Consider the following 12,079-nt stretch of genomic DNA (forward strand, 5'->3'; position numbering starts at 1 on the left):
GTAACAATGTGCACTATTTCACGAAGTTTTTTATATAATTCCCAAACTTTATTTTCTTTTGGAACTTGGTCTCCTATTAATACTCCAAAATACCTAGTAAAAAACAAAATTTCGGTTGCAGACATTTTAAGCTTATTATTTTTCTTTACATAATCCATATTTATTTGTGGCGGAATATTTGATAATTCATAATCAAAATACTCTGTGTGTAGTTTGTAATTTAAGTAATCTATAGAAAAACAGTTATCGTCTAAAATTAATGTTAATAATATTCGAGTCATCACGTAATTGCATACTCCCTCAAACATATCGTTCTATTACGTGAAAATTAGATAAATTATTAAAAATACATTGCTCTTTAATACCTGTTTTGCGAACATTAATATTTTCAATATCTTTTTCATAATTTTCCACAGTTCGCATTAGCGAATCGTCTTGCTCAGTTAATGTTTTAGCAATATCTGGCGTAGCGTAGCACATTCGACAAAAAACTGTTGAGGAAAATGACTCTACAAAGCCCATGATACTATTAACGCCAAGGTTATCTCCTAATATTAAATTAGTAAGGAAATATATTTTATATTTTTTTTTATTAGCAATTATTTCAATTCCATTTTCTCTTATTTCACGCAATTCTTCAATGAATTTATCAAATATCGCCTTGTTACCGTACTTTTTTCTATCTTTGGAATGAAATACGCAAAACATAATAATACTTTCAAGTTTAGAAGCGTAACTTGGTGGTAAGCAAGGAATCGTGACATATACAGCACCAACATTATTATTTCCCGCATGGGAACCTAAAGCATTGCCACATTCAATATCATCGAAATATCCAAGTAGAGGTAATCCGATTCCATTTTTATCAAAATTTTTAATTTGTTGTTCCCATAGTTCACCTTGTATAAAATTTGTCAAAACAGTTTTTTCTTTTTTCAAAAAATCCATATAACGTATTAATTCATCAAACAAGCCTTCTAATTCCAACAGATTTTTAAGAGAATTTTTCATAGGTAAATAAGTCAGTGTAATTTCTTTTTCATGTATACACAATTCATTTCTATTTGTTGTATTAAATGTCTCAGTTTTTACTAAATGTGTTTTTGGTTCAATGTATAAATCCAACTTTTTGTACAATACTAATCTTTTGTCTTCGGTACTATAGTTTTCAAAAGGATCACTATATTTATTAAAAGTTTCACTGATTTCTCTAGCAATTTCATCACTGATTGCTTTATACAAATTTTGTTGTAACATTTTCAACAAAAACGGGTTATAAGACGTTGAAATAAATTCTCTGATCAGAGTTATTATGGATTGAATTTCAGTTCTTGTCAAACTTACATTTTTATACAACTGACAGGTTAATTTTAAAATATCTCGATTAAGATCCATTTTTTAAATTATATTAATGTTTTATACCAGAAATTTTTTATGAATTACAAAATAAAATGAGTAAATAAATCTAATATTAATATAGACTTATAAATGCAACATGACAATAATTTGAGTATTGAAGTCATGCGTATAACAATTTCAAAGTAACTTATTCTAAAAATGTTTTCATTATTACGTGTATTACAAAATAAAGTCAAATTTACAAAAATAAAATCTTACGAAAGTGTCTTCAAAATTACAGGTGGCTAATGTCTCGTACAGGTACAAGTTATTTCGAAATAACGTCGTTTTAAAGTAAAAATATAATTATTTAAAAAAAAACAAAAGATTTTATATCAAATGTTAATATGCTTGAAATATTGCCTTTAATCAATTTTAATAGATAATCCTTTGTGATAAATTGTAGAAGATATAAATAATTCTACAATTTATTACGTATCTACATATACATATGCAAAAATTATTGTTATTTAATCGTAGTTAATAAACTATTTTAAATAGTTGCACAATAGTGCATGAAACAAAAATAAAAAAAGAACTATGAAAACTCAACATAAAACTAAAACAAGCTTATTATTATCGGTTACTATCAGACTAAGTGATTTTTTTTCACTTAATATCACATTAAAAAATCACGATTTCAAACTTAAACTTTCTTTTGCTTATTAACTTATTTTGTTATTAATATAACTTAACTATAACGCACTAACTTTTTCATAAATCTGCAATCAGTTCGTTAATTTTTTGGGTTCCTAATAGTCTTCTATCTTTTTCCATTTCGAATACATGTTTTTGCAAAAAACACCACACATGTGGGCATGCAAACGGATACTCTAACTTAAGTACAAAAAATAATTTAAAAAGAAAATCTACGGCATTTATAACTAAATTAAAATTATATACAAAATCTTCAACTACTACATGGTAACATTTTGTGTTCTCTAACGGACCACAGCACACGATATATGCTTGACCAGAAATATAATTTTGTTCGTAATTGGACTTTACTTCTCTGACCAATGCCTGCAGCTTGTCGTGATTCTAAAAAATTTAATATTTCAATTTTTAATTATAATTTAATCGTATTACATTTATAGATCGACAGCTTGTACGAAATCTAGCAGTCTAGTTTTAGATCAAGTTTCAGATTTTTCAAAAATTATCTTCTTTCATTAGACGAAATATAGTACAATTAAAAAGAATGAATAAACAAAATAATGAATAAACAATATGAAATATAAGGACAGTAGAACATTTCCGTAAATATATAGTTATAAGATTAAAACTATTTTTATTAACGACAATAAAACGTTGTTACAAGTAACAACATTTTTTTACAAGACTATAAACGAGTTTCCAAACGAGTCGACGATATAGACTATTCTATTGAAAAAATTCAGCTAAGAAATTAGCTGATTTCTTAATTGATTTTTCAGTTAATGAGAAATGTCTCCTATTTCTTCTCCGAATTCTTTCAATTTCTCAGCGGAAAAATCAACTGATTTCTCAGTTGAATTCTTTCAGCGGGGTACACATTTCTTTCATATTATATTTTAATATTTCTAGGTACGTATTGATGAGTTTCTTGTTTGATAATATGATTTAATTTATTCTTTTTTAATTTATTCTTTTATAAAAATTATTAGTCGTGTAAAGTATACTAGCACATTAGGGAGAAAGTTCATACTTTTCATAACAGTACTTACGTTGATATGTCGGATAAATGAACTGAAAATATCGCCTTTGAGAGGTCTCCAGTTATTGTAGACAGACTTCGACTTAATTGGATACTTGATTAAAGCTGGTATTAGAATAAATGCCAAAGTATTTTTGTAATCTAAAATTAATCATTTTTGAAAATTATTTTTTATGTATGATTTATTAGAATGAAATATATATTAATGTAAAAATATTATTAGATTTATTAGTACTAAAACAATTGCATAAATGGGAAAGTTGCATATGTTAATATATAAAAATAAAAATGTAATAATAGTAGCACTCTCTTACTGTCGTCATCTATTGTGTTGTGTTTTTCAAAAATATCATTTATATTTGTATAATCAGTAACTATAAAATTTGACTCTTTTGTGAGATTGGTGGTATTGGTTTCTATATTATTTTTTGATTGAGGTTTGCATTTTCTTTTTGCAGTTTTAATAATGCTATCTGCAATCTTGGCCCAGTTATTTATTAAATTATTAGATTGCGCTGGGTAACGTTGTTCAAAGTCTGACAGAATCTAAAAAGATACAATAAAATATTTAAAAAGTTACTGTTCAAAAATGAATGTAATTAATCGACTTATAAAAAATGTGTTTAATTTAGTTTAAATTTAACCATAGTTATTTTTATTATCACGTTATTCAAATTGCATTAAAAATTCATTCATAAAATAGAATAATCTATATATAAATGGTTGAAAAGATCAATAACCAAATATGAAGCCACTTGACCTTTTAAAACCTGAAATTTTTTAATAATATTTATTCCTTTATTATTATCAAAGGAGCTTTTTTGTCTATGATGAAATGATTTAGTCCATACATGTTTCGCAGTATCAATTTTTTTTATATCGTCATTATCTATTATTTCGTACAAAATAGATAAATCAACTATTGTGCGAGAGTTTTCTGTAATATGTATATAAATAAAACATTCATTAGGATACAACATCATAAAATTACATAAGCGTTAAAAACATAAGTATTAACACTGGTATTTAATAAAAATAGTTTTTTATTTGTTAATAGAATAATTTTTCATTAAAATTATTTTAACATAGTCTTTCGTACATAAATTACCTTTAGTGTTTTGTAATACTCTTTTTTTTGTCGGAAATATATATCCAGCGGCCCTTAATTGATCTCTTACTTTTAAATAAGCATTATACAAAAGTCCAGTCGAATTAGCTCGCACAGCCTTTTTTTCATCCGCCATCTTCCTCATATACGGCATAAGATGGTTCATAATATAAATCTTTCTTTTCGTTGGGAAAAAGTTCAATAATTGATTGAGATAATTCTATGAACCTTTTGCTACATATGCTACAATAAAAAATGTAAGAATGTTTCTTGTTTAATATCGTGTTATATTATTAGCATAAAGAAGTAATTACAAATCGTTAACATGTAATTTTGTACAAGCACACATTCACAGCTGTGGGATACAATACTTATCATGCATTATAAAAAACATGCAAAACATAAAATGTAAAATTGAACTGATTCCTATCAGGGAATAATTTTGTTGAAATAAAAAAAATTTTTTATAAATCCAATAGATTGACAGTATTACCAATTGTTTAACATAAGTTATACATTGTAAATACAAATTAACATTAAATGAAATAGCATCTTACGCAAATTCAGGTGAAGATTTTTTAGACATTGATAATTCGTGATCAATTATGATACGACTTAATGTTTTTCGAAAAATCGAAATATCTGAATTTTTTGCATATGCGAGAAGTATCGCATTGCCCGATATGGTTTTATCGTCATCTAGCAGTCTGTACAGGTCTTTGTTTTTTTTAATTAAAAATATGTGTATTTATTTAAAACAATACAATAATTATTTTACGAATTGACGTAAAGCAGACGCATTAGAGCTTTAATATTGACCTAATTGCATCGTTTAACGTCAATTATATGATTCAATTAAATTTTTCAAATTTGTTTTAATAAGTAAATAATAATAATTTAAGTATATTTACTTTGACTGTAACATTTTTCGTAGTTTTCAAAATTTACTATGTCAAAATTAGTATTTATTTCATTTGAAAACGTTTTGTATAAATCGGTTTCTGTTGCATTAGATTCATGAAGCATATTTTGTTCAGAACAATCTTGTAAACAAGAATCGGACATATCGGCCTGAACGGAAGCACATTCATGATTAGTTTGAGGATTAGTTACATTGGCTTCGTGGATTGAGTTGCATTATTATTTGTTTCAAAACATTCTTTAGAATATTTATGGAAACTATATGAGAACTCAAATAAAGCTTTCGACGGATGGTGTGCTGGTATAATATTATCAATATCATTTTTGGAAAGTAATTTAAATTTTTCGCTGTCAATTTTTTTAACTGTAATAAAACACAAAATACATACGTTAACCATATGTAACCAGAAAATGATTTTATAAAACACTGAGGAAAATTTCTTCTAATTACATTTCATTTAATTGACATTCTGGTTTAAAAATAGAATTAAATGAATATTTTATTTTGTATTTATAGTGCAAATATGTATTTTTGCTAATCGACATGCTGCTAAATTTTTTAATGATGATACTGTTGGGTATTACTACTCAACAGTACTGAGTTGCTATTTATATAGGTGTCAATAGTCCACATTAAGTCGCTCTTCATAAAATTATAACTAATATTTCAACATCAATTATATATTATATACACATTAAATGTGATTGTTTTCTATTATTTTAATATATGCATTATCATTAAATAATCTGATGTCCAATAAATAAAAATTTGCCTTTTAAATAACAGTTTTGTCATAAATGTAATTTGATCATTAAATAGTAAAAGTTTTCAGAGAAATGTTCAGTACACTAACTCAATTTTTACATGAATGCAAAAATGCTTACTAGGTTCTTGAATTGGACAGTAGTATAGATAAAGACGACCCGTTGAACTACTCTTTCTTAATTTTACATATATAATAATTTAATTAGATTTTATTTTCGATGAAAATTAGCTTGACAAATATAAGCACCATAAATAGATATGTATATTAATATACATATTAATAAAAATATTAATAATTAATAATTAATTTTAATCATTAAACTTTAATTTTTTAGTCAAATGTTAGAACTGTCACGTACAGTAAAATTTTCATTATATAATTGACCAATGTAGATATATGGAAACAACTATGTATTTATTATTCCTCAAATACATGCATTTATATATTTTCGACAAAAAAATCTTAAAACTGATACCCTATTATTCGCAAATGCTTATATCTTTTAATCTTTTTCATATAACTCTGTAATTATATATTCAACTTTTCATTATATTATATTTTGTTGGCAACTATGGATTGGGACTCTTACTACAGTATCAATTATCAATAATATTTTGATTTACACAAATTTATTCAGTTGTCAATCGCTTATTCTGTTGTAGCCAGTTTGTTAAAAGTAATCCAAAGGAACTGTTTATATTTTTCAGAAAATAAATTATTTTGGCTGAATTCTGACAAAAATACTGAAAAAATTTATTTTAAAAAATGAAAAGAATAGGTACACATTCATAATTCTTTAATGAGATAATTTCATGTGTTAAACTGTCTTTGAAACTGACACACAAAGATTTATAGTTTTTCTGGAAACTTTTTTAACATTAATTTATATTTACATTAATACAATTATTTGAAAGAGATTAAGAAAAACAAACATTTTTGTATAAGGTATCGTTTTCAACAAATACTTTATTATAACAGCAATCATAATACATTTATCTATAATACATTTTTAGTAGAAATTGTACTTATTACAACAGCTTGTTATACGTTAGCAATTTGTTTATCAAATAAAACAGGATCATAAAATTCAGTAATGAAATAATTTTATTGATTACACATGAATTTGAATTAGTATTTATTGCCAATCTTTTCAGTCACTCGTTAATACAAAAACTGAAGATTTTTTGCAAAAATAATATCAAGTGTAAAATAATTATTATAAATTGATTTATGTTCTATGTTTTATGAGTGTAAAATTTTATTCATACAACAAACTGTTTTTGAGCTACTTTGGATAGTAGTATTTACTTTTGGAATTAAAATATAATTATGAACTTACCAGTGAAAAAGTGTAAAAGATCTCCAACCTTCCACTGATTTAAAATATTCTTCAACGAGTCTTCACTCATATTAAAAAATCGCAAGTTTCCACTCTCTCAGTCCCACATGAAAGTCGAAATATCGCGCAGCGCTTGACGACGTGCTATACGTTCGAGGAACGTACGAGGAAAGACGTTGCTGCGCGAGCGCCGCGAGCAGCGTGTTTTGACATGCGGGCGCACGACGGAAGAGAGTGAGGGACACGGCCCAGCGACGTGCTACGTTCGCAACGCGAAAGCCGGTGCGATGCACGGAAAAATACCGTGCTTAGTACGAGGAAAGACGTTGCTGCGCGGCAGCGTGTTTTGACATGGGCGCACGACGGAATAGAGTGAGGGACACGGCCCAGCGTAGTGGTAGGGCGCAGCGCGTTTCATGGTCCGCCTTGCATGATCTCATACGGTGAATACCTTTTTCCGTGTAGGTTGAAAACCATTGCGGAAGAATTAGAGTATAAAGATAACGATAAATTCGAATTAATAGAAGGATTAATATATCGAAAGGGTTCGGACAAGCCACGATTCGTTGTTCCGGATTCAATGGTCGGTAATGTAATTCGAGCGTATCATGATAGTATGGCACATTGCGGAGTGGAAAAGACGGTCCAAGGCGTAGCGACAAATTATTGGTTTCCGTCGATGTATAAAAAAATTCGTGACTATATTGACGATTGTTTGGTTTGCCTGATGTCCAACACATCCGTCAATATACGCGAAGGCGAATTGCAGGCAACAAATACTCCTACGGTACCTTTTCAATTGCTACATACCGATCATTATGGCCCTTTGATAGAATCGGTTGGCGGATATAAACATATCCTTTTGATAGTCGACGCGTATACGCGGTACACCTGGTTGTTCCCCGTAAAAACAACCAATTCGAAAGAGGCGATTAAACATTTTGAAAATTTATTTTGCATGTTCGGTAACCCAAGCGAAATTGTTTCGGATAGAGGAACTGCCTTTACCTCGCATGAATTTTCCGAATTCTTGAATTCGAAAAGAATTAAACATCGTAAAGTGGCAGTGGCGGCCCCTTGGGCAAACGGTTTAGTGGAGAGGGTGAATAGATTCCTAAAGTCGACCTTAAGAAAGATTGTAGAGGATCCTCGCAAATGGAAAGAATGCCTGAGCGCTATTCAATACGTGATAAACAATACTCATCATTCCTCTTTGAAAAATTCTCCCTCAAAACTACTCCTTGGTTACGACCAGTGTAGTCACGTGGATGCGAAACTAGTGGATTGTTTAAATCGAATAGCGAAAGTTGATTTTAATTTCGAGTCCTACCGAGAATCGGTTCGCGAGGCGGCTATGGACTCTACTGAGTGCATAAAGAATTATAATAAAATGTATTACGACAAGCGACATAAAAAACCCACTAAATATAATATTGGCGATCTGGTTATGATTCGAGATACGGTTGTCAAACCCGGGGAAGATAAAAAGTTGAAATCTTCGTATAAAGGTCCCTACCGAATTGCGAAAGTGTTAAACAAGAATCGGTATGTTGTCGAAAGCGTTCCCGGTTTTGACGTTACCTCTCGTATATATAATTCTATATTGTCACCGGATCGTTTAAAACCATGGATTAGGTTGGGTAATCCTGATGAGTCGACGCAAGCGGAAGTCGATCCATAAGATGCGTAAATTATTTTGCGTTAGATTAATATGGATTACATGCGAGATCCACCAGAAAATGGTGAAAAAGTTATATTCTCTTACCAAAGATTTTCAAATGTAATCATTATTTTTAAGTTCGAAATGGGTAATATAGAATGTGGTTGTTTACGTTTAAGTTCGAATAGTATTAAATGAAAACTGTGTTCCTTATATGTGATATTAATAATAAAATGTTAAACGTATGGTAGCAGTAATATTGACGAGCGTAATATACTACAATAATTAGATCACATTCGGGTCGAATGTCGTTCCAGCATGGCCGAACTGTAAGATATCGACGGCGCGAATACTCGCGCCTGCAGCTCCGAATGATCGGTCGTGCTTGTGCTTTCTATTACGTTCCGGCGTGCCATTTGTAATCAAGAATCCGAGCAATGGATTATATCGAATAAAGTTATTTGTTCATACCGTTAGACCCTGGCTAATGTATTTATTACATATATCCTGACTCCTCCCGTTCGACAACGCGGGACATCAAATATCACCTTACAGTATACTGAGTTTGACGAACAATACGAAGGTAAAGCTAAGATTATCGTTAGGCTTGAGCCACAGCATGCCGCTACCAGAAAGGGCATGAATGAAATAAAGATTTGGATGCTCCTTTCTGAGTCGAATATTTGTCCCATCGCCGTGGAAATGCTTAACCACTTTTCGGCTGAAGTGGAATTCGCTAATGCCACGGAGGCCAACCGCGCGCTTAGTATTATTGAAAAATTGAGAATTTCCAAAATAAAAGCATATATTGCGCAACGTTCTATTATTAGCAGGGGCGTTGTTACAGATTGGCCGGCTGGTATCCCGGAGCTCTGGGAAGCAATACAGGATAGGGCGGATATATTAAGCCTAGAAAGAATGTATCGAAGAAGGTGGGATGTTGCTACAAGAACATCGTCTCTCTCGGCTACGGACAGCATTATGATTACATTTAAGTCGAAGAATATCAGGTATTTGAAGATTTTCCAACGCTGCGTTAACCTCAGAGTAAGGCCGTTTATACCGCAAACTAAACAATGTTTCAATTGTTTTAAGTTTGGCCACACTAAGGTGGCATGTAAAAGTGACACTCGCTGCATCGTGTGCGGAGAAAAATCACACGGTAATGGCCAATGTGTAAAACCTATGCGATGTTTCAATTGCCATGGTCCGCATAAATCAACTTTTCGTGGTTGCCCGATGTATAAGAAGAATAGGAACATAAATGAAACTATGGCGTATAATAATATTTCTTTCCATAGTGCGAGAAGACTGGTGGAGGGAAAGCCCTTGCCCACAGATGGGCTTATGGACAGCAGAATGGATACTAATAGCTGGCCGGCGTTGCCGCCGCGGAGGGCGAGTCCCGTTATTCCGGAGGCACGTGATCCAACGCCGCGTAAATTTTTTTACGTTAATAATGACCCTCCGAAGGTCAGAAGCAGAGCGAGACCTATGACAAGTGGAATTGGTAACTATTTTGCCCAATTTAATAGCCGTGAAGAGGATATTACTGCGGACAGAAGAGGATTGGCCTTACCTGGTAATCGAGGAGTCTCTCGGCCCCAAGTGACACGCCGTGAGGTTGAAAATGAGGCGATGCAGCGGGACGCTGCGGTGAGTGAGATCGTCGCGAGTATGATGTCCCTCATTAAGAGGTTCCCTTCGGCTAGGATAGGTTTGATTGAGGTATTAACGAGGAAAGGACGGGAGGCATCTCCCCCTGCGCGAGGTGGTGCTGATTACGGTGCCAAAAAGGATATGAATATAGAGGATTATCGTAGAAATGGACCGCGGAACTATAATAGTGAGGGACGGAATCCCTCTCATGGAAGAACATAATTCAGGCTCCTTCTGTGGAATTGCAGAGGATATCGTAGTTGTAAGGAGGAATTGGCACGACACGTTTCGGAGTATGACATCGTGATTCTGACAGAAACAAGATGTAAGGGTCCACGAGGTGTTACTCTCTCTAACTTTAAATCCGTCAATAGTGCCAACAGATTGGGTAGTGGTGGTGTATCCGTATCTCTGCGCAATTCTGTGGAGTTCTCTGAAATCCCAGTACAAGTTGCTTTGCCGGTGGGGTATGATGTTGTGTGCGTCAAGACAAATAATTTGTCTTGCAATATCAATATTGTGGCTGTTTACAGGCACCCTTGTGAGCCGATGAATAGACATGATTTCAGACCGATTTTTAATGCTATTAGAGGGAATGGCCTGGATACAATTATCTTGGGAGACTTCAACGCCCATAATACCCTATGGAACTGTCCAACTACCAACGGCAATGGTGACTTGCTACACGAAATCATGGATGAGGAGGAACTGATGTGCGTGAACGTGGACACTTGTTCTCGAAGTGGTGTCAGGGGACAAAGGGATACTAACATTGACCTTCTCTTTGGCACAAGGAAAATTATTGGGGGAGTATCATATTCGCAGGAGACGGATCCCTGGGGCAGTGATCATCATCCGCTGTCTTTTTCGTTTGGAAGCTCGCCTTTAATATATGGTAAGATTACCAACAGGTTGTCTACTAAGAAGACGGACTGGGATAGATTTTGCGACCTAATGAAGGAGGAAATGAAGGATATTGCTCAGCGACGCATTCTCCTGGAGCAGGATTTGGGGGTGTGCTATTCGTCTTTTGTCGCTTCTATTGGAAGCGCTGTTGCGACGGCCTCGGGCAGGAGAGGTACTGGCCCTCCCACGCATGTTCCTTGCAATAGAAGAAAACCGTCTCATAAATGGTGGGACGTCGAATGTGACGAGGCCATCCGTCTCAGAAGGGAATCCTTCAAGTCTTTTAAGTCTACTAAAAGTTTGCATGACTGGCTTGCGTATAAGAGGGCTACTGCGATAGTTAGAAGAACCATCAGGCAGAAGAAGAAGACCGGCTTCGAGGAGTTCTGCAAGGGCATCGACAGGTTTACCAGCCTGTCATACGTGTGGAAGATTATGCGTATCTTCAAGAACGCCAGGAAAAATTTAGAATGGAACTCTTGGCCCACTAAGAATAGGGAGGATGTCGTGAAGTCTTCTGTCGACTGTCTTGCTCCACCTTTTGTGGGTGTGGAGCCGGTTTTCGACTTTGAGGGATGTCGCTCTAACGATGAGTTGGATGCACCGTTTGCCCGGGAGGAAATGA

General features: G+C 32.8%; 1 protein-coding gene across 1 annotated transcript; it reads right to left on the reverse strand.

Annotated features, from left to right (window-relative positions):
- Positions 1-2,093: 2,093 nt before the first annotated feature.
- Positions 2,094-7,368, reverse strand: LOC143908461 (uncharacterized). Its single transcript, XM_077426127.1, has 7 exons — positions 7,230-7,368; positions 3,946-4,031; positions 3,835-3,864; positions 3,409-3,640; positions 3,105-3,235; positions 2,302-2,439; positions 2,094-2,120 (listed from the first exon to the last, which is right to left on the reverse strand). The coding sequence occupies exons 1-7, from the start codon at positions 7,297-7,299 to the stop codon at positions 2,094-2,096; spliced, it is 714 nt and encodes a 237-aa protein (XP_077282253.1). The 5' UTR covers positions 7,300-7,368.
- Between the last annotated feature and the right edge of the window lie 4,711 nt (positions 7,369-12,079).

This window comes from Temnothorax americanus, unplaced genomic scaffold (genome assembly GCF_048541705.1).
Source record: "Temnothorax americanus isolate GAGA-0224 unplaced genomic scaffold, ASM4854170v1 Scaffold96, whole genome shotgun sequence".
Taxonomy (NCBI): domain Eukaryota; kingdom Metazoa; phylum Arthropoda; class Insecta; order Hymenoptera; family Formicidae; genus Temnothorax; species Temnothorax americanus.

Excerpts from the sequence above, each read along its gene's own strand:
- LOC143908461 (XM_077426127.1), bottom strand. The coding sequence starts at position 7,299 with ATGAGTGAAGACTCGTTGAAGAATATTTTAAATCAGTGGAAGGTTGGA. Across the intron at positions 4,032-7,229 it reads TCTTTTACACTTTTTCACTG|AAAACTCTCGCACAATAGTT; the intron begins GTAAGTTCATAA and ends TACATATTACAG. Across the intron at positions 2,121-2,301 it reads ATGTAGTAGTTGAAGATTTT|ATTTATGAAAAAGTTAGTGC; the intron begins GTATATAATTTT and ends AACTGATTGCAG.